This window comes from Pituophis catenifer, unplaced genomic scaffold (genome assembly GCF_029215685.1).
Source record: "Pituophis catenifer annectens isolate HBS135680 unplaced genomic scaffold, rPitCat1.0.hap2 SCAF_2, whole genome shotgun sequence".
NCBI lineage: Eukaryota > Metazoa > Chordata > Lepidosauria > Squamata > Colubridae > Pituophis > Pituophis catenifer.
The window spans coordinates 269,343,336-269,366,989 of record NW_027256882.1 but is presented as its reverse complement, the minus strand read 5'-3'; the positions used below and the strand labels follow the sequence as shown (position 1 = coordinate 269,366,989).

The 23,654-nt window shown below is 36.9% G+C and overlaps 1 protein-coding gene across 1 annotated transcript; it reads left to right on the top strand.

Annotated features, from left to right (window-relative positions):
- The first annotated feature begins 1,526 nt into the window (after window positions 1-1,526).
- DDX4 (DEAD-box helicase 4) lies at window positions 1,527-23,348 on the top strand. The gene is made up of 19 exons (XM_070935880.1): window positions 1,527-1,622; window positions 2,480-2,543; window positions 4,539-4,613; window positions 5,784-5,825; window positions 7,986-8,084; window positions 8,358-8,441; window positions 8,774-8,809; window positions 14,498-14,533; window positions 14,876-14,923; window positions 15,143-15,285; window positions 16,257-16,409; window positions 16,614-16,768; window positions 17,445-17,574; window positions 18,448-18,614; window positions 19,992-20,137; window positions 20,578-20,677; window positions 21,934-22,204; window positions 22,292-22,399; window positions 23,250-23,348. The coding sequence occupies exons 1-19, from the start codon at window positions 1,527-1,529 to the stop codon at window positions 23,328-23,330; spliced, it is 2,034 nt and encodes a 677-aa protein (XP_070791981.1). The 3' UTR covers window positions 23,331-23,348.
- Window positions 23,349-23,654: the final 306 nt, after the last annotated feature.

Sequence of the window (23,654 nt, the reverse complement as noted above, 5' to 3'; positions counted from 1 at the left end):
TACACAAAAAACTGGAGACCTGTCAAAACTTTGTTCTTCACTTTTGTAATAGTGACCCATATCTAGATGTGTGTTTAGTTCAGATATGGAACCAAAACATGTGTCCAGACATGGGACCAAAGGTGTAGGAAAGAAACACTTTCTAAGCAAAACAGAAAAAATATCCAAGACCATTGAGAGAAGTCTGCCCACTTTCTGCAACCCTTCCCTCAGATAACAATGTTCTGTTTTAAGTGCAGTACAATACATTCTCTTGGCTGATCTCCCCAGTTGCCCTAAAGAGAGATGGCGAAAGGGACAAGTGAGCAGGCCATTATATTAGGACTGAAGCCAGGATCCCAGGCGTGGCTGTGGGAATGTAGGGGAAACACAGCAGTGGAAAAATTGGTGGGCAAGCTGGCCCTCAGCTCTAGAGAAAGAGGCATACCAGTCTTGCCCGAAATAAGTCACCTCTTTAGAACATTTTGGATTTTGGCAGGTCTTCCAAACAAGTGGCTTGCTTTGGATTCATAGCAAAGCAGCTCTTCTATTTTATGTCCACTCTTACTAAAAAGATTTTTTTCCCCAATTATGATTTCATAGAAGCCACTGCTCCACAAACACGGTTGTCCAATCCAGTTAACCTACTTAACCTTTAAATAATTAACTTAATCCTATGAATCCAATTTTTGGTACAGGATGAAACAAGCTTAGAGCAGTAGTTGACAAACAACGATCAGTTAAGAGAATCCAGTTAAGCCGTTATTTCATTAATAAATTATATAATTAATGAATATAATTATGTAATCATGAATAAAACATGCCCGTAAGTATTCCAAACCCGTAAGCAAAGGAAACCCTAGGCCACTCGACGGGCATGCCTTCCTTATACCCCAACGAGGCTCTTGGGAGGGGAAAAATGCTCGAAGGGCGTTGCTCAGAGCAAAATCAAAAACTAACACGCCGCTCACCCCGCTATGCCCCCTCCTCACGCGGCCCTTAGGGAAATTTGTTCCCGGGGCTGCGAAAAGCACGAAAGCTAGGCTTGAGGCCCTACTTGAAACACCCCACCCCCCACCAATCGCCCAGCCGCCTCGGGCAGCCGGCGCAGAGACAACCAAGAGGCCGCGGCGGTGGAGACGGCTAGTTAAGCAACGTCCGGAGCACGTGTCGACGAGGCGCTACGTCGCCTTAAGGCTCGAACGCCGTTAAGGTGGGGTACGCTCCAACGAGAACCAACAAGAGCGAAAGAGATACAGCCCTGCTGCCTTTGGGCGGGTCTCTGTCGCCGGGTGGGCCTCAGAAGGGGGAGTCAAGCGGCCGGCAAGCAGGTTGGCTGGGGTTTTTTTTTTGGCGGGAGAGGAGGCAGCAGGAGTAGATGGAGAAAAAAAAAAGGGGGCCTTCTGTTAAAAGGCAGAGCGTCGCCTCTGACTTGGTGGGAGGTCTCCTTTCGGCCATATTAAGGGCTGCGTTTTGTCTCTCCTCGGTTTGACGCTTCGACTTGTTTTCTCCCTTGGCAGGAAGACGTGGAGTTGGCCGACGCTGTCATGGGTGACGAGAACTGGGACACGGAGTTTACAGAAGGTGTTAGTGGAGAGGGAAGCCGGGCCTTGCCAGTTTTCCAGCCCAGCTTCCAGAAGCCGGTGGGTGCCCTATGGAAGTTTTGAAGCGTGCTCCGTTTTTCCAGTATTTGGGTCAAATGCGCGCTGTCTTCCTCAGGCTAGCTTTTACAACGAATGGGGACGTCGGTTGGAATTTGGACCCCAGTAGAAGGATTACGAAACAATTCAAGTCCTTGGAAGGAATAAATTCTAATGCCTGGTTCCCTACTATAAGTTTTCCTATTAGGGATTCACCTAGTCGAGGAACGGTGGCGCCTAATGTTAATGACATAATTAATCCACTCTTCCTCAACTTCAAAAGGTGGTGGTTTTGCTATAGGCAATATCCCAGCACTCCAAAACCTGCTTTTAAAGAGTTCTGGAAACTTCCGTCCCAAATTCTGGGACTTTGAATGAGTTTGGGTGGCACGTGGTTATATTAGCAAACAAACATTGTTTATTACTCCTTTGTAGTCTAAAGTGTTCTAAATCACTTTGCCACTTGATTCTCCTCCTTTGTTGAACAAAGAGTAAATTTTACACCTGCTTCCTGTTTCAAAACAAGTTGCTTGATTAGAGGTTTAGATTATAATTCTGTTTAATTTGTTTGGAAATGAGCCATGATTACAAGTAAATGACTTTTTTTTTTGGCTACATAAATTGCTGTTTCTAAGCCACTGCATTTGTTACCAGTAATCACAGATGGATAGTGAAAGAGAAACTAATATTAATTATATTCTCCAACACTGCAGTACTTAAAGAAATGTTATTCAAAATGTTAAAAGCCAAATTCTGTTTAAGCAGATGTATTTTATTATATTTACAAGATAACTGATTTTTAGAAATTGCTTCACATAAAACTGTTCCTGTATGGTCTGATTCTTTACTTCATGTTGTAGGGCAGCATATCCATGAGAACAAATGAAACCTTGTGCAATTTCACTCAGGGTATAAAACAGCCAGGTATGTGTCAAAGAATATAATAAAGATGCATGTTTTGAAAAAAAAAAAAAAGATGGTTGCAAATAATGAACTTTTAATACTGGCAATCCCTTATCTCTGATATGGCCATGATAGTCCTTTTGTGACAAGTCTCAAAATTACAGCTGTACACATTATCCCGTGATGGTTGGGAGGGGTGTGATGTTTAAATTACTGGTTAGTATTGTGCTATTTCAGTTTTAAAATGAAATCATTTTGGTTGAAAGAAAATTCATCTGATGAGTTAGGAAGTAATATATCTTTGTCAAAGAAAAGACATTCTGAAATATCACAGCAACATTAGCTTATCAAAATGCTTAGAAGGGCTTTGTTTGATAACAGAAAGAGCAGCAGAAATAGCACCTAATGTCATTTTACATTAGGTGTACCTTTCTGCTGAAGGCATTTGAAAGTTGAGAAGTCACTGCTGAAAAGTCACTCCTGTTCCCAGGGAGTCCCAGAACAGGCCTCTAAAGATATTCTTAGGATATGAGTAAGAACACAGAATTTTAAAGGAATTCTTAATAATGAAGGGGTTTACAGTTTAAGAAACATAATTTCCTCATTTTTTTCTGTGAATATAGTTGTTTATCTTTGGTTTAATAAGTGTTGGGCCTTTGATTTTTCTTATCATGATAGAGATTGGGAAAGTGGGGAAAGGGTTTGAATCAGTAGTGGGTTTCAATTTCAGCCGCTACTAGTTTGCTTGTGGGTACGCACGTGACACTTCTGCTCATGTGCAGAGTCCAGGCGGGTGGGTGGAGCCTCCCGCCACCGCTACTGATTTGCCTGATCGGGGCAAACCGGTAGCAACCCACCACTGGTTTGAATATAAGCCAATGAATGGTGAATCGAAAATTTATGTGCTGCTTCTTTCCATTCCTGTAAACTAAGATAAAGTATAGTGTTAAAGTTTTAGGAGGGAGGGCATGATCTGCGGATTCTAATTCAGTGCATCACAGTAAAACAAAAATACCAAGTTATTACCTGCATCTTGTCTTACCAATTTAGGCATCTTGCCAATTTAGAGACTGCCTTCATGTATGGCTGCATAAATCACAATTGTCCAGGATTACAGAATCATATAAATCATGTTGTAGTATTGCACAGTGCATGAGTCCAGGGTGCATTAAAACATTGAAGTACATCAAATTCAGCTTTACAAGCAAGCTATGAAACAAGTAATACCGTGAATGATTATATAAAGGAAGGAATATATGAACTTGGGATGCTTGCTAGTAATTAGCCAAAGTTTAGTTAATAATGAAAACCAATCTATCTAAATTATGGTTTTCAGTATTTTTTTAAATTGAGCTTTCTATACCCTGCTCACATATTATCCAAAACTTAATGTCCATTTAACGTTGGTTTAATTTAATTTAATTTAATTTAATTTATTCAATTTATATGCCGCCCCTCTCCGAAGACTCAGGGTGGAGTTTACAACAATGTTAGGGATTTACAAGTATAAATCCCTCCACTGCACTTTGCAAACCAGGGTTATGGCACCAGATTGATATAACCAGCTTAATTCAGCATACAGACACTTAGCAATAAATATGTGGAGAAGATGCCTGTGTGTGTAAATATACTTTAAAAGCAATGATATATGCAATTTATATACAGAAAGTAATTGCAGAATCCATTTTAATTTTAGAGTTCCAAGTGGGTCTTATAATGTATATTGACCGCTGCATCAGATAGGAAAATAGGAAAAGTCAGTGTAATTAGTGCAGCAACTAATTATAGCTAGATCCTTCTTTTACCAACATTGAAACTTCATCCATTGAACCCTAATTTACTTGGAAATAAGCAGAAACTAGCTGGTTAACCATAGAACATTGGAAGATGAAACTGAGGCTGAGCAATTATATTTGTGGACCTAACTTGTAAATGATTTACATGGGTAAAAAAACTGACTAAAATGCGCTTAACTAGTTAAAATATTTATTATTTACTTTTTATACTTTTTATTAGGTGTCAGAGAAAACCGTAATGGTGAAGAGAAACAAACAGGTGGATTTGGAAGTGGAAGAATTTTTGGAAACAGAGGTATACTATATTGTAAAACTTTTATTTGTCATTTAAAGAAAAGATTATTGATAGTGTTTAATGTTTAATGTGTTTTAATAATTTTTCATTAAGGCGGCTCCCTTGCTACATTTTTGTGCTTTATTTTTTTTTAAAAAAAAAAACCTAATATGACTGTTGGTATTTTTCTCTTTCCTTCTTCCCTCTCCCCTCCCCTCTTTTCCCCTCCCCTCCCCAGAGTCACTTTTTGTGAGATGGGTGGCCATATAAGTTTTATTTAAAAAAAATCTGTACATAAAAATATTTTAGAAAAGGAAAAAGGGGGCTGATTTCTTAAAGTTTGAGTACTTCTGATAAAACAATAGTGTAAATCATAAATGAAACCTATTTTTGCATTTTACATGTTGTATAAAACTAAAAATACTGTTTCGAATTGTGAAACATTCCATTCCATTGAGTTTGGTGAACTGTTTCAGATTGTCCACAGTTCGACCTAAACAAATCTGCAGGGATCTTGGAAGATCTTATGGGGTGAGCAGCGCTAGGCTGGTGTGTGCCACTCCTGCTTTTTCTATGTGCTGACCATCTTCCTTTCCTTGTCTCCCCTCAGCTCCAGTGACCCATTGGCTCACTTGTCCTCCCTCTCCTGTCTCTCCTCCACTGTTGCCAATGTCCCTGCAGGCCATTTCCAGAGAACCCCATCAGCCTTGCCTTCCTTTGCTTCTATCCCCCTCTTGCATGGAAGAACCATATCAGTCTCTGTATAAAGTAGTTTTGCTTGTGAACACATATCTCATTTTAGTCATTAAACTCATAAAACCAGATGTTTCTGCATGAAATGTTTTATGCTCAGAATTTATTATGTAATTAATTCCTTCTGTTCCATCTAAAAGAACTGACTTTATTTCCCTGACTTAATTTACATGGTTTTGGTGTATATGGAAAAGAATGTAGATTATAGAAAATATTCAGGTTTTCAACTCTAGAAAATATGTCCAAATAAATACACCTTCTGCTCAGAAAATAATTGTGACCTAAATATACAATATACAGAAATTAAGAAGTCAGGAAAAAGAATAGTCAATATGGGTACTACTTTGGAAATCTTATTTCCCATGGTTATTTAATTTTTATATAGTTTGAAAAAAGAATATCATTGTCCGCTATATTAATTTTGTATAACTATACTAGGAAATAGGTTTGAAGACAGAAAATCTTCAAGTTTTGTAAGAGGTAAGAATGCAAACCTGTATCAAGTAATAATTTCCAATCCAGCTAACCCTAACTCTACGGTGGAGTAAAACAATTAAAATTTGAATGTTACTAGAAAACCTGCATCAAATATTGGCTTTATCACAGCTAAAACAGTAAAATTAAAATGGAATTCACGATAATCTATGTTCATTATCATAGGCAGGCATAGTCGTGTTAAAGCTGCTTTATGAGCCACAGGGGCGCAGTGGTTCGAGTGCAGTACTGCAGGCTGCTTGTGCTGACTGCAGTTTGGCAGTTCAAATCTCACCAGGCTCAAGGTTGACTTACCCTTCATCCTTCTGAGGTGGGTAAAATGAGGACCCAAATTGTTGGGGGCAATATGCTGGGTTGTAAAGTGGTATATAAGTCTTAAATGCTATTGCTGCTTTAGCAACCTGAGGGCATTTTCTTCATTATTTTTAAAAACAGGTTAACTAACAAAAATATTTTCCCTTTATTAGAGGTGGTCTTTGATTTCAACCATAATGGAGCCTGCCCACTATGGTCGCAAGTTGTAATGGTTGTTAAGTGATGTGGCCACTTGATCACCTCACTTAATGACTCTTATCCCTGCTCTCCCCTATGTAGTTGTTAAATGGAGAATAGGGTTCTTTGGGTGAGAGAGGCAGCGTAAACCTAGTGCAGGCCCAAGCTCCCCCACATCCTAATGTACCCCTGTGTTCCACTTCCCATCTCTTGGGGTCTTTATAGGCCTAGGGCAGTGATGGCTAACCTTTTTGCCATCGCGTGCCAGGAGAGGGGGGCGCGGGGGAGGGCAGTGCGCATGTGCCCACGCACATGCGCACGCAACACTCCCCCTCGCTCCTGGCACACGATGGCCTGGTAGGCCCGTTTTTCTTTCTTACCTGGTTCCAGATCCTCTCTATTTATGTGGGAAGGGTGAAAACAGCCTTTCTCACTCTCTCGGAGGCCCTCCAAAGGCCTGAAACGGTCCATTTCCCAACTCCCGGTGGGACAGGAAGTGACATTTTTTGCTGTCCCCAGGCTCCAGAGACTCCTAGAGAGGCTTCTAGAGACTCCTAGAGGCTCTGGAGGCTGGGGACAGCAAAAAATGTCACTTCCTGTCCTACCGGGAATTGGAAAATGGGCCCTTTCGGCCTTCGTAGGACCTCCAAGGGAGTGGGAAAGGCTGTTTTCGCCCTTCCCAGATAAATAAGAGAGGATCTGGAGCCAAGTAAGAAAGAAAATCAGGCCTTCCCCACCCCCAACCCCCCGGCCCTCCAGAGGCAGGAAACAGCCTGTTTCCCTACTTCTGGTGGGCCCAGAAGGCCCAAAAATCAGCTGGCTGGCATGCGCATGCGCCCCAGAGCTGAACTGGCATGCCCACTAATATGGCTCTGCGTGCCATCTGTGGCACGCGTGCCATAGGTTCGCCATCAAGGGCCTAGGGCATGCTTTTTTACCCCACTGGGTCGCATACCCCAATACCTGTCACTGATTCTTCATTTAACTGTTTGGAGCTGTGGGGGAAGGAGAGCAGGCTGCTCCATTCCTTGGCATCCATGCAGACCACATGCCTGGAAGCAAGTGCCATTTTCTGAGCGGTTTACAAATGTCAGTATATTGCCCCAACAGTTTGGCCTCTCATTTTACCAACCTCAGAAGGATGGAAGGCTCAGTCAATTTTGAGCTGGTCAGGATTCAACTCTTGGCTGTAAGCAGAGCAAAGTTAGCCTGCAATACTGCATTCTAACCACTATGCCATGATGGCTTAGATAATTAGATAATGATCTCTAATGATAAAAATCTCTGGGGTAACATTGCACTTTATTATAATTTGGTTTTGGTTTTGCTTTTTAGAAGTACATACGTTTTTGACTATTAACTTTTTGCATTTTGCATATTGGGGAGAAAAGTACTACTTTATTAAATGTTTGAAACTGTGCTCCAGGTGGTCCTATCCTATATTGGATAGAGGCTTAGTTCATACACCAGATTAGCATATGATTGCTGTATTGCTGAGTTACCCAGTTACATAGTTTTGAATAATGCTTTTACTCATTAACCAGCCCACAAAGCATAGTTTACAAACTCTAGTTTACAAATTAAACCTGATTTGGTTAGCACTGTTCATTTTTGTTTAGTCTTCCTGAAGAAAATGATTTTCCTCCAAATTAGGTTTTCAAAGAACGAATGATGACATTAGTGTTCTTCATAGAGCTGGGAGAGGATCATTCAGAGGTGATAGGGACAGAGGAGGATTTGGGAAATTTACAAGTAAGTATTATAGTTTGGAATAATTCAAACATTGCCTGAGCCAAAAATGTTTAGAAATGAAAGGTAATTAGTATTGTGCCTAAGAAACATTTACAAATGAATACCTGCTAAAAATATATGTGCTAAAAAAAAGTAGAAAAATATTGGACTGGATTTTTGAGGCTTAATAGCTTGAGAATTGTTGTAACATGTTATGTTAGTTTAAATATTGAAACATCTTTTCCATGAAAAATCTAGTATGTAAGATTGAATAAATCTTTGATTATATTATAGCAGATGATGTAAATGTGAAACAAGATAGAAGACAAAATTCTGTCAGCTTAGGTTTTAAAAGAAGAAGCTTTGGTACTCCATCAGGTAAAAATTCATATGAAATTTTGTTATGTTCATTTTTTCTGACTTCATCTGAATAAGATTATTGGCAATTGATAAATTTAAAAATAGTGGAACAGAGGAGAGATCATAGATAAGTTCAACTTTTTGTGAATTTGGGAAGAGAAATCTGGTATAATGCAGATGTTCTACAACTACAGTTTTCTTTATTCTTGACCATGGATTTTCAATGTATCCCAAAGAAGTTAAAGTACAAAAACATCCCAACAGTGTAGATGAATGTTGTAAACTAATGTTGTAATTTGTTTATCACAGTCATAATCACAGTATTACTAAAATGTATGCATTTTTTTCAGGTGAATTTGAAACTAGAAGAGATTTTGAAGCCAGAGGTAAAAATAATTTGTTTAGTTTACGTACAAACTGTTGCCCTCTTATCTCCTTTTGTTATTTTTTGTTATTTTCAGCAGATATGACCTTTGTTATCTGGAAAGCAACAATTTGGGTGATAAAGATACTCCTTTTATAAAGAACACTTGTGAATTCAGTTTATTCTTTGATTTTCTGAAATATAGAATTAACGCTAGAACTTGCATGATATTTCTTGGACCAGAAGTGACGTCCTGGCGATACCAGTTGCAAGGGAACTGAGTTCTCTGACCCTATGCTGGCTGCTTCTTGTTTGTGGGCTTTGAAAAGAGCCAAAACTGCCTTTGGAGGGGTGGTGAAGCTAAGGTGGAGCATCCTGTGATGTTCCAGGAGAGATTACAATTCTCCTGTAAAGCCCTAGGGCTTTTTTCCTCTATGCCACGACGAAAGAAGAGACAGCCTAAGATGGCTGCCACAAAGCCGGAGACAGCTTAACATCTTCAAGTGGCTAATCTTGAAGCGGATTTGGTGAACAGTGTCTGGAACTGGGTGAGAAGAATCCTTTTTAATTTAAAGTGTAACCCCAAACGAATAATCAGGAAAAAGAGACTTAAAACTATTTTTAAAGCGGCGGCCTAGCCATTTTGAGTAAAATTTTAGAACCTTGAACCGGAGGAGAAAAGAATTAAAGGAAGAAAATAGAAAATCTGTTAAAATACAGAGGATTGTATTTTTAAATTGGAGAGGAGTTGGCATTGGATAGGCATTTTAAAATGCTGGAGCTATTACCAAAGCTTATACCAAATTAAAACTTTGGAGTATTACAGTAAAATTGGATAAAGATGATTAAGATTGAAATCTGATTTAAGAATGCTGCCTGCTGCGGGACTTCCGGCTTGCTGCTTGTCCCCGCTGGACGCTCCTTTGGGATCATCGAACCCACTGCCTGTAAGAGCCGCCTTTTTCAGCGGAATGGCGGCTCGAAAAAACTCCGTTTCCATTAGGAAACGGAGATAGAGCCGGCTGGGGTGGGTAGAGTCCTCTGCCTAATCCCAAAAGTTTTTTATTTACTTTTGGGAGGGAGCGGAAGAGACTCCCCGTATCCCCAGCCGATGCTCCGGGCTCTGGGAAATCTCTGCTACACGCAGAGCTAGGGGGCAAAAGCAAGCCTGTAAATCTGTCAAATAAATTAATTAAAGAAGATATGAGCTGGACCTCTGACCCTGAAGCGCAAGTATTCTTTTTATTCTATTTTGCCTAAGAAGTGAAGTGAAGGGAAAAAAAGTTTTTTTTAAAATGGCGATTGCTGCTGCGGCTTGAAGAGAGGCTGAAAGGGAAACTCCTTCCGTTTTCAATTACAAAGTAGCGGAATGAATATTTTTGGCTGTAACTGAGGCAAAATCTCACTCTCACTTCTGTTTTTTTTTTTTTTTTCTTTTTTTTCTTCTCTTTGAGGATCTGATATTGATCTTGGTTGGGAAAAAGTTTTTTTTTTCTCTCTTTTCCAGTAAATTTTGTCTGCGTGGAAAAATGGCACTGAGACTTATAAAACTAGACAAACAGGCAGTGGGGGGGGGGATTCCCCCATTAATAAATTACATCAACAAGTTTTAACTCTCCAGTCTCAGAAACCTGACTTTAATATAATAGAATTTCTTCTTGAGGAGATTGTAAGAAGGGATGAGATTGTGAATCAGCAACTTGAAAAATTTAAGTTGGAAATCAAAGAAATTGGTGAATTGGTGAAATCTAAGTTTGGCTTTTTGGATCGAAAGATTTTAAAAGTAGCTAAAGGCTTAGCAGACTTTATGACACAGTTGGAAGCAAATACTAACTCTAAAATGAAAGAAACTGAGGAGAATTTGGATGACAAGATCCAAAAAATTAAAAAGGATTTGGCAAACATTCAGGATAATAGTTCAGAAGACAAACTTAAAATGGAGGCTGATCAAAAGTCTGTTAATGAAGAAAATGTACAATGTACAAATGTACAACAGAGGATTGAAAGAGAAGTTTTAATGATCCAATACAATTTTACAGAATATGCAATTAGACTGAGAGGTTTGCAGGAAGATGACAGAGATGATTTAAGGAAGATATCTTCTGAAATTCTGGCTGGGATTTTAAAGGTTCAACCTGATGAAGTGTTTTGTAGGATTGACAGAATTTATAGAATAAACTCCTGGTTGGCAAAACAAAGGCAATTGCCTAGAGATGTGGTGATTTATTTTACAGACAAAGAAATTAGAAATAATATTGTCCAGAATTCTTATGATTCTGTTTTGCAATTTCGTGGAAGAAAGATTTGGATTTTTAAGGAACTCCCGCCCAAGATGTTAATGGAGAGGAAGAAATTTGGTTTTCTAGTGAATGAGTTAAAAAAAAGGAATATTCTATTTAGGTGGGACGTCCCAGTTGGTTTAATATTGAGATACCAAGGAGTAAGATACCAACTGAATACTGTCGAAAAAGCGGAAGAATTTTATCAAAAAAATTTAAAAATAAACTTAACATCTTTAGGCATAACACAGGACAAGCAAAAGGAGTTGGAAATAAAGGGAAAACATCAAATTACAGAGGCTGTGGTAGATAAACTGTCTTTGGACTCTTTGGATACCCCAGCTGGACTGTCTATAAATTTGAGAGCAGTGTCATCTGATTCTAATGTGATGAACTATCAACCTACAGACAAGTGCGTAAATCAATTAGTTGATATACAAGTGATGGATAAGACATATGAGATAATAAAACAAAACCAACAAGATCAATCTACAAAGCAGAATGACAACCGAACAGCTGATACACAACTTGTAGGAAGGAAATCTGGATGGAAATGCAACCCGCAAAAGAAAAAGAAAAGAAACAGATCTCGTAGAAATAGTAGTTTCTAAACCAAGCAACAGTGAAGCCAGGGATTTTAAAAAAAATAAATAAATGAATATGTGAAAAGATATTGGTGGCGAATTATTGTTTAATACTATCTTGAGGAAAGTGGCAGATCTCTGCAATGCCGTGATTTTGGGATGTGGAAAGAGCCTTACACTGTTGGATTTGAACTATCTATTTTGGATTTCTTTTACCGATAAATATATTATATCTATTTTGAGTTACAAGGCAAGAGAGTCATGCTGGGGCATGCAGAAGATCTGGCTGTTACCCACTAAGATGATGGGGATTTATAATCCTGATGAAAACCACAATTACAACTATATGGAATATAATTATAATGTCACTCGGGTGGTGGTTTTTACTTTTATATATACATGAGGATATTCATTATTGATGGGGGCAGAAGATGACTGAAGATTTTGAATAAACTGTTGCACCAGGATGCTATGTTACCCTATTATGGATGACGGATTTAACAATCTAGTGGAAAGACATCAAAGAAGATACTAAATGAATTATACATTTAAAGTTATTGTCTTTTCTTTTTTTTATAAAATGGAACGTATATATAGACATATGTATATTTTAGCAGAGTGGGCAGTGGATTATATTTAGAATTGTAGTGCATGGTAATCTTGCAGGAAACTGGGTTGAAATAGGTTAGTTTAGTGATTGATTAGTTTAAGAAAAAGGATTTTTAAGTTATATATTTCGGGGAGTGGAAGAATTGGATAGAACTGAATAAATGTTAAATTTGGAGAAGGCTGCTTTGAAATGTTAAATTAATATATATAAAAGTAAAGGTCATGTTGTTGTAATAATAATAATTTATAAGTTTGGGGGAGGAGAAAAAGGGTAGATTGTGAAAAGCGGAGCAAATCGGAGTTATAAGAACACTATGCTAAGGGTCAGTATTTTGAGGAGTGAGTAAGGGCATGGTAAAATATTATGTAATTAATTATGAATTAGTTTATTGTTGTGAAGAAGAAGTCACAGGGGGGGGGTGGTGAGGGGGGGTTAGGGAAGAAGGGAGGAAAAGGGGGAAAAACTTGTAAAAAAAAAAAAAAAGAATGCTGCCTGCTGTCAAAGGAAGGTACAACATACCCCTGAAATCCTGGAAAGACTTGGCTTTTTATAACTAAAAAGAACCCTAAAAGCTTCGAAATAAGACTGAACTGGCAGAAATATTTATGAAGGTTCCACTTTTGGACTACCCAGGGGACCAGATTGATTAATTTTGGGATACAAAGACTCTTGGACATTGGATATTGAATCATTTGAGAAGTGGCTTTAGGTTTGAAAATAAGATTGTTGGACTGTTGGACAAAAAGAAACAAAACAAATAAAAATAAAAAATGAGTGGAATTTGGGAAGAAATTGCCACATTAATCCAGGATGTTAAGGACACCTTGACAAGAAGATGTGAGAAGATTATGAATAAAATGCAGAGAATAGATGAAAAGCTGGAAATTATGACACAAAAGACAAGGAGAAACCAGGACAATCAGGAAGAGGAGGCGTTAACCAAAAGAGCAGCTGGAAAAATAGAACAGACAAAACAAGCAAGAAGACACAACAAAAAGGAGATTAAAAAAAATTAGAATGATTGATGAAATAAACAAAGGGCAGAGTATTTTAAGGGAAGTTAAACAGGAACTGGAACTGTAGGAAGACTTTTTTGGGAGAGAAACGGGAAAGAGTAGATAATTTGAAATTTAGACAATGGAATACGGTAGAGAAGGGAGAAATATTTAAGAGGATTGGCCAAACAGTGGAAGCAGATTAATTAAAACTTTAAAGCGGGTGAGAGATGATGGATACAAAGGGGAAATACTTCTTAAAAATAATAGACAAGTTAAAATAGGGTTGGAAGTTAGAGAAAGGGGGATTAATGTAATATATATTTTTAAAGTGAATTAATAAGGGAACCTAGATTCTTAAATGATGATAATTTTGAATATGTTTGAATAATATGGTGGCAGCTATAAAAATAACATATAGAAATATTGAATAAGCAAAAGATTGAAGATTATAAACTTAATATAAATATGTGTACTATTAGTATAACTACGTTAGTTAAAATGTAACAAATATCAACATTTATTAGTAAAAGGTACAATATGTAGAATTTGATTGGCATGAAAACAACATATTGAATTATTGAACAAGATAAAGATAATTCAACAAAACGTGAATTATTAGAATTATATAACTTGTCAAACATAACTAAGATGAACATTGTTTTATTTGTTTTAAAATGTGATTAGAAAAGGTACCTTAAATATAACTGGCATAATTAAAAATTAGAAATGGGAGATTATAATTCAAAACAAAGCTGTATATTACTATTAGAATTATATAAGTCTGTTAGACACAACAAATATGATTATTGGTATTTTATTTGTAGCAAAAGAAGTGATATTGAGAATATGGATATTGGCATAAAATAATATATTGAATAAGAAAAGATAACTCAACAAAATATGTGTATTATTACCAAAAGTTTGTTACTATAAGATTGTTAATTTATTAAATATGAAGAATATTGTATAATTTGTACTAAAGTTTAAGACACTCTGGTCCCACACTGTTCACACAACAATATGTTCATAGAAAAATAAACTTTTTTTATGAAATCCGGGGGGGGGGGGAGGAATACAGTTTTCTTTATTCTTGACCATGCATTTTCACATTATGCCAAAGAAATTAAAGTACAATTAAAGTACAAAAACATCTCAACAATGTAGATGAATGTTGTAAACTAATGTAATTTGTTTATCTCAGTCATAATCACAATATTATTAAAACATGCATTTTTTCAGGTGAATTTGAAAGTAGAAGACAATTTGAAGCCAGAGGTAAAAATAATTTGTACTACCTGTTACCCTCTTATCTGCTTCTGTTATTTTTTGTCATTTTCAGCAGATACGACCTTTGTTAACTGGAAAGCAACAATTTGGGTGATAAAGATACTCCTTTTATAAAGAACACTTGTGAATTCAGTTTATTCTTTGATTTTCTGAAATATAGAATTAATGCTAGAACTTGCATGATATTTCTGAGGGTGTGTGTATGTATTATTCCTGAACATTCCTTTTCAAATTTCATTTAAAATTCTTAATTTGAGAATCATCCATATAGCTCCTATGTAACTTCAAATTTCAGTTCTGTTATATGTAATTTAACAATTCTTTTAACAGGGGATTACAAAGAAAACAATGAAGAAGCAAATATAGCTTCTGGAAGAAGTAAGTGTGCTTTGAAAGTAAACAAGTTTTAAAGTTCCTTCTATGTCCTATTTTTTCCCCCTCCAAATCATTTTTTATTTCATCAGTAAAGGGATATGGAAATCAGATGGTAATGCAGGAGACGTAGATAAGTTATATCAGAAAGAATGAAAGCAGATAGGTTTTTGGCTTCACATACAGAACCTTTTGAGAATCAAAATAACTTTCTTGTATTTGCAGATCCAAAGGTGACATACGTACCACCACCACCACCAGATGATGAAAATAGCATCTTTGCACATTACCAGACAGGAATAAATTTTGATAAATATGATAATATTCTTGTGGAAGTTTCAGGGCTTGATCCTCCACCAGCAATATTGGTTAGTGAATGTTTAAAATTTTTGAGAAAAATAAAGAGCTGAAGAAAATGATAGTAGTTATTTTAAGCGATAGAGACATTGCTCATCAGAGTTTCACAATTTATCAATAAGCTTTGTAATTGATTGATGAACAAAACAAGGTATCTAACTTATACATCAGTAACTTGAAGGTTGTTCATGAGATAGGGAAAAAATTGTTTTAAAACCAAAACCAAATTTTTGCAGCTCCCATCTTTTTTATCTCATTGATTCCACTTCCAGTTTTCTAGTGATGCAGGATCCATCTGCCTAGCCCAAATCTTCCCAATGTTGTCTCTCCTTTTCCTCAACAACTTAATCATCTTACTTCCTGATTTTCACAGTGTCTTCTCTCCCTTTCTCCATGCCAAATTGTGTAGCATAGCAACAGCAACAGCACTTAAACTTATATACCGCTTCATAGTGCTTTACAATCCTCTATAAGCTGTTTACAGAGTCAGCATATTGGCCCCAACAATCTGGGTCCTCGTTTTACTCACCTCGGAAAGGTGGTGGAAAGCTGAATCAACCTTGAGCCGGTCAGGGTCAAACTTTTGGCAATGAGCTGAATTAGCCTGCAATACTGCATTCTAACCACTGCACCACCATGGCTCCTATTCCATATTGCAGTGGCCCATCTGTCTTCCTTGGAGGCAGTACAGAATATACAATACAAAATAGAAAATACAATCAATGACTTCTGATTAAAAATGAAAATATAAGGATATGATTAGTCATATGATTAGCCTTGTCATTAAAATTAACAGATAAAATGGGTTGTTTGTTCTGATTTTGTAAAGAATTTTAGGCTTATTTTTAGCTTGCTTTATGAGGCTATGCCTGGGGGTATGGGTTGATGTAACCAGTAAAACATTTAAGTTACGATATGCTAGTGTTTTGAAATTATACTTTTAGTTTTGTTAATCTAGTTTTCTGTTTAATCCATTTTTTAGAATTTTGAAGAAGCTGGTCTATGTGAAACGTTAATAAAGAACATAGCTAAAGTTGGATATTTTAAACTTACTCCTGTGCAGAAATATAGTATTCCTATTGTGCTGGCAGGACGTGACTTAATGGCATGTGCACAAACAGGATCTGGAAAAACAGTAAGCACACAATACAAGATTCTGTTGAGGTTTGGGGTGGATTTATTACTATTTTATCATTTTTTTATTTCAACATTTAAAGTTTAGTTATAAATAATTTTTTTTATAAACATCTAATATTGGATTAGAAAAATGCACTTTTATTTAACTTCATCATGTACTGGAAGTGCAGCATTCCTAAATTGTGATATATTTGCTTTTTAGGCAGCTTTTCTTATACCAATTTTAGCTCACATGATGCGAGATGGAGTGACTGCCAGTCAATTCAAAATGGAACAAGAACCAGAATGTATAATTGTAGCACCAACTAGAGAACTGATAAATCAGATCTTTCTGGAATCAAGAAAATTTTCATACGGGTAAGTATTTGGGCAAACTAAATCACAAGATTGATTAATGGGAGTGCTTCCATTAAAGAATAAATTACGGAAGTGCATATAGATACCTACTCAGTATGTATCTAAAGTTTGCTTTTAAGGTGTTAAAGTGGTTGCGAACATTGGGAAGTTATCTCAGATTGATACAGTGGGATGCAATTTGTTTTAGTTAAGTGATTTTCCATCTTTCTGGGAGTAACCAAAGTTGTTACTGATCCATGTGCAAATAATCAACATTTGATTGTTATATGTAATAGAAAAAGCTGAAGCCATAACTGTATCTACTTAGGAATCATTATAAAGAAATGATAAGTATTCACAAGTTTATAAAACTGCAGACTGGGCTAGAGAAAGGTACACAAGTGAATCTGTCTAGTAAAAATATTAATTATTATATAATTCTTACATAATTGTACTATATTATATCTTAAATTAATATTAATAAAGGGGGGGGGTTAAGTCCACTACGTAATTTTAAAATTGAACTATCTATTGTTATGGCTTAAATATTTCAAACAAGCCAAAAGGAATGTAGTATTAGATCTGTTATTATACCATATCACAGAGATTTAAGGCTTTGTTATTAATAGTAATACAGTGAGATGTGTTCACTGTTTTTAACTGCATATTTTAATTATATATATTTTTTGTTAACTAGAACTTGTGTAAGACCTGTTGTGATTTATGGAGGTATACAAATGAGCCATACAATTCATCAGATAAAGCTAGGCTGTAATATATTGTGTGCTACCCCAGGAAGACTTTTGGATATCATAGGCAGACAAAAGGTAAGATCTCTGGGTCACCATGAATAGAGTGAAATTAAACTTTATGACTGTTCAAACTTCAGATTTAGCATTGTTTTATTGCAAGGGTTAGATACAATTGAAAACAAATTTTTACTGAGAAGCTTATGGAGATGAATTATTCCAAATTGATTCACAAAAAGTACTTCATATGTGATCAGGCCAGTGATAAAATACAGCTGTTGTTAAGGCTAAAAGGGTGAGAACAGGTTCTGGCTGTTATAACATAGTGCTTTGATTTTTTCAAGCTAGGTAACATGATTATTCATAGAGAATTATCTAGAGATTCTGATTCTCCAGAATCTTTATTGTGCTTGCCAATCCTACCATCCAAGTTCATTTAACTTAAACACTTAAAGAGATTTAATACCTATCTGGAATGTTGAACATGTTAAATTAAAGGGAATGAAGAACCATAGAGTGATAGCTATATGAAGGAAGGGGAGAGCAGGATATTAATTACGGATAAAATGAAACTTTAATTATTAAATACTTTCATTTTTAAAAATATAAATCAGTGTCTCAAAAACCATCAGCAAAGTTTTCTCTACTGCCAGTGTAACTGAAATACGTTACATTGGTTGCTTCATTTCTGTTCTTAGCTGGTTCCTCTTCAATGTTGCTGTGGTATGGTAGTTATGTTGTAGGTGTTAATATAGCAGCATCTATATAATCTAAAAAAATTTGTTTTTGTGAAATTAGACCATATTGTTCTTTAAAGCAGGATATGGGGAAAGATGTAAGGTGTCGCATATAAATTTGGGGACTAATTTGAGTTTGTTCAGCTATCATGTAAAAGTACAATTGTGCATTCTTTTTTCAAATTTTTCTTGTATATCTGACTTTTTCTAAAAGATTGGGCTCAGCAAATTAAAGTATTTGGTGTTAGATGAAGCTGATCGTATGCTGGATATGGGATTTGGCCCTGATATAAAGAAATTAATTTCATCTCCAGGCATGCCCTCAAAAGACAAACGCCAAACATTAATGTTTAGTGCCACTTTCCCTGATGAAATCCAAAGGTATGTATTAGCAATTCATTTTAAAAATACAGTTTACAAGTTGTAAATTTCAGATAATTTATTCAGAGTGAAATCATAAATAACACATGCGACCTTGCTAAAAATTTGAATCTCGATTGCTAAGGTTTTTGCATCTATTTTATTTAATCTTGGAGGAATTGACTCTTCATAGAAAGTAGCTTCTGAGTTAAGTAATTGTTTGGAATGGTGCCTGTTATTTTTACAAGTCATATTTGGACAATAACTGTTTGCAATTTAAATAGTATATATTTATAGAAGTGGCTACTGATACATTTATTTTAGATTAATTTTACTAATTACAAGTAGTCCTTAATTTACAATCATTCATTTAGTGACTGTTTGAAGTTACAATGGCACTGAAAAAAGTCCCTTTTTAGATTTTAGGAGCCATGGTAGTGCAGTGGTTAGAATGTAGTATTACAAGTTAACTCTGCCCACAACCAGGATTTCGATCCTGAGCAGCTCAAAATTCCGAGGTCAATAAACGAAGACACAGATTGTTGGGGGCAATATGCTGAAACACACTGTAAATTTTAGTAAACTGTTAAAGAGTGCTGTAAAAGCACTATGGAATGATATATACTATTGCCATTTTCCACACTTACAACTGTTGCAGCATCCCCATGGTCACATATTCAAAATTTGGATACTTGGCAACTGGCATATTTTTATTTATTAAGAGTTGTGGTAGTAGAGTGGTTAGAATGCAGTAATGCAGACTACTTCTGCTGACTGCTGGCTGTCAGCAATTCGGCAGTTCAATTCTCACCGGCTCAAGGTTGACTCAACCTTCCATCCTTCCGAAGTTAGTAAAATGAGGACCCAGATTGTTGGGGCAATATGCTGACTATAAGCCGCTTAGAGAGGGCTGTAAAGCCTGTGAAGTGGTATATAAAGTCTAAGTGCTATTGCTACTGCTATTATGGTTACATGTCCCAGGGTCATTGCAAACAGTCTGAAGTAGCATTGCAGGATGGGGTGAGCTCCCATCCCTTGCCTCCAGCTCTTGCCCTGCCCACCCAGCAGTTGAAAGTATTGTTGTGAGTAGATAAATGGGTACCACTTTAGTGGGAATGGCTAGCTGCGCAAGAAAAACAGATGCTGAACCTGTTCGAACATGAGGTGAGATCAGCAAAAGAGGCCTGGAAAATGTCATTAACCTGAATGCCATTAGTCAGATGGTACATGTTGGTTTTCCCACATGGCGCATCATGAATAAGTGTTCAGGCGTGAAACCAAACGAACAAGCAATTAGGCTGTCAAGACTACTCTGTAAAGTGTAGATCTCCCTGATATGTGCATGCCATATGAAATATATAAATAAAATAAAACTTAATTTTACTTAATTGTTTAAAGACTCGCTGGAGAATTTTTGAAGACAGACTACTTATTTGTTGTTGTTGGACAAGTGGGAGGAGCATGCAGTGATGTTCAGCAGACCATACTTGAAGTGAAGCAGTATGACAAGAAAGACAAACTTGTGGAAATTCTTAATGAAATAGGTAATTGAGGCCTTATAATTGAAATATACTTTTTTAATATTACTAATTATTAAATTGATATAAGGCTGCCAAATGTGTAGTGTAGCATAATATTGTTCATTAATATAAATATGTGCATTATGGATTCTCCACTATGTTCTTTTTCTTTTCCTGACCAGTCATTGTATAGTTCTAGGGATGATTCATCAGTTTTTAGGAAATAAGCTTTCTGAGCTAAAGAAGGTTGCAGGTTGTTTCAAAACGTCATTAACAATTGTTAATTGTAACAGAACCCTAGGGAACCCTCATTTTATGAAGGATCACTGTAAATGTCTCAGAACAACTTTAATCACTGAGATGAAGTTGCGGGAGTGAAGTTGAAGGGAAGTATGCAATGTAAATATCTGGAGTATTTACATTTTTGAAGGAGAGTAAAATATTACTATCTGCTTTATTTATAGGCAATGAACGAACTATGGTATTCGTGGAAACAAAGAAAAAAGCAGATTTTTTTGCAACTTTACTTTGCCAAGAAAACATATCAACCACAAGTATTCATGGGTGAGTAAATTGTGGGGTAGGCAACATTTTTGTAACATTTAAAATTAAGTTTTGAGAAGAAATTGGTGGTCATGGATGACTTCCAAATTGGCTGCCGAGGCCAGTTATGATAATTCTGCTTTCAGAGGTTAAATTGGTGATTGTGTTTCCTGTCACTTTCCACTAACCATAAAAATATGTTGCCCTTTTCTGGGAAAAGGTGGGGATACAGAGTACTTGGTTGCAGCTATTCATATTTCTCAATTCTAATAGTGCCTAGGCTCTAGATAGAACCCAATGAATTCTTAGGAATGTAGAAAGAAATGTTTTATTTTAAAAAAATTAAAAGAATTTTTAACAGCTGGTGGGTAAGGAAGCTAAGTACCAAGAGGGGGTGTGGTGCCTTCCATTAATCTAAACCAAAAATAAACCATGATCTAGTGCAGTGATGTTTAACCTTTTTGCTGTCGCGTGCCAAAAGCGGGGGGAGTGCGGGGAGGTTTCTCTCGCGTGCCCACACCCATAATTCAATGCGTCCCGCCCCCATCCCCCGGTGCATGTACGTGCGACCCCCCCTGCTCTTGGCACGCGATGGCATGGTGGGCCAAGTAGGCCCATTTTTCGCCCTCCCCAGGCTTTCTGGGGAGGGTGAAACGGCCTTCCCCACCCCCCTGGAGGCCAGAAATGGCCCATTTCCCAACTTCTGGTGGGCCCGAAAATCAGATGTTCCGGCGCGCGCATGCACGCTGGAGTTAAGCTAGGGCAACGCTTGCGTGCCCACAGATATGGCTCTGTGTGCCACCTGTGGCACGCGTGCCATAGGTTCCCCATCATGGGTCTAATGATTTCCATAATATTTAAATCATTCTATTTGTCTTCCAATGAATCATTTCCAAGTCTTAGGGACTCTTAGGGCATGAGGCATTCCACATTCCTTATCTTACCACTGTCACAGGGCTACTGAAATGCTTAACTTGGCATCCCCTTTCTGTGTTTTTAATTAAATTATGAGATTGCTAAAAGGTACAGTCGTTTCTTAAAGGACTGTGTGACCTCTAACCAAAACAAAATACAGTAGAGAAACACAAATTTTGGATCACTATCTACAATACTTCAGTCTGCAGAGGATACCCTTATTCTCCCATTCTTGCAGAGTAGAAATATGAATGACAAATTTATTTTTTATCCAATGCACGTATGATTAACTTTACCGTCCACTTCGATATATCTATCTGTTAAAATTGCTTTGCAAATTAAGATTTTTGTTCTATTTTTAGTGACCGGGAACAGAGGGAGAGAGAAGAAGCACTTCATTATTTTCGTACTGGAAGATGCCCTGTTCTTGTTGCTACATCTGTAGCAGCAAGAGGTCTGGATATAGAAAATGTTCAACATGTTATTAATGTTGATCTCCCTTCCACAATTGATGAATATGTTCATAGGATTGGACGAACTGGGCGTTGTGGTAATATAGGCAAAGCAATTTCTTTCTTTGATGCTCAGGCAGACAGTGCTATTGCACAGCCCCTAATAAAAGTGCTTGCAGATGTAAGTTGTCTTTCATTTCCCAATTTTTTAAAATAGTTTTAAAACAGACAATAGTACATATGTAATAATGCAACTTTCCTTTTTAAGGCTCAGCAAGAGGTTCCAGCATGGTTAGAAGAAATTGCTTGTGGTTCAGGTGGGATTGGTTTTAGTAATCCAAAGGGAAATGTGTTTGCAGCTGTTGATTCCCGAAAGGTAACTTTTAAATAAACCTGATTCTTACCTAAACAGTGGTTAAGTATTGTAATTTTAAAAGACCCCTGACTCCAAAACTTACTCGGAACCTTAAATATTTCTCAAACTAAGGTAGAGAAATATTTGTGGCCATGGATATTGGACTAGGCATAGATGAGGAAGCAAGCATTGTAGAACAAGGATAATAAGCAGAGTGATGTATGTGGAAGTAACTATTTTTAAGGTTCTTTACACATAGATTGTTAAAGTAGTCTGTTAAAATGATAATATAGGATATATAGAATATATTAAGTATTATTGATTCTGAGAAAGAAACAATTGGGACAACTGGACTAGAAGTCTGACGGAAAATAGTAATTTTTAGGGCTTTTATACACAAACCAAATGCATTACTCTATCAGTGGAAGCTAATTGTGAGCATCAAAAGACAGAAATGGGGCTCCATAGTTCCTTGTATTTCAGACTATCTGTGATAAATGTTGAAAGGTTGTCAAGTAGGTTTGGAGAGCAAGGATCTGAAAAGTACTTTCTAATACAGACCTCGGCATTTTAGGGCCCACAGGCCACATGCAGCCAGCAGGTAGTCCCAGTCTGGCTCTTGGCAGGGCAGGGGCAGTATCAGAGATGGGGTGCAGGGGTGGTGCAGTGTTAGTGGCAGGAGCAGGGCAGCAAGGGGGTAGGACAGCAGCAGCCCTCCACAACAGTCCTACTTTCTCATGTGGCGCCTTGGGACAATTAATTGCCCACTCGTGTTCTAATACAATCTTGAAAATAAACATAGCACACTGTTTCCTGGCAATATACAATTTTCTTTGTTTTATCTGAAAAATCTGAATTCCGTTTCATATAGGTTTTCTGTAGCAAAGACAGTCATCACAGTGGAGGATTTGCAGCATCGAATGTACTTGTAGCAGATGAGTCCTGGGATTAAATCTACCCTGACAATAGAACAACGTTGTACTATACAAAATCTTCTAAACAAAGTAGTTTTGGGGAAACCTGACTGGATCCCAACGAAATGTATTTGATTGTCTATAATTTCAGTGGGATTTTCTTCTAAGTATATGTGTTCAGGATTATTATATGTTTAAAAAAACCATTGATGTTGCTGCCTTCCCATGTTAAGGAAAGGTGGATTTCAGGCATTTGAGTTCCTTGCTTAGCAAATTTAAGTTTAATGGTTGTATAAAGTAACACAATTTGTTGTAAAAGACTGTTATAAATGACTGTAGAAATTATTAATAAAAACTTGTAA

What these genes read in the sequence shown, in the direction of transcription:
- DDX4 (XM_070935880.1), top strand. Translation starts at nt 1,527, where the DNA reads ATGGGTGACGAGAACTGGGACACGGAGTTTACAGAAGGTGTTAGTGGA. An exon ending in TTCCCTGATGAAATCCAAAG is followed by an intron (nt 18,615 to 19,991) that starts GTATGTATTAGC and finishes AATTGTTTAAAG; the next exon opens with ACTCGCTGGAGAATTTTTGA. An exon ending in TAATAAAAGTGCTTGCAGAT is followed by an intron (nt 22,205 to 22,291) that starts GTAAGTTGTCTT and finishes TTCCTTTTTAAG; the next exon opens with GCTCAGCAAGAGGTTCCAGC.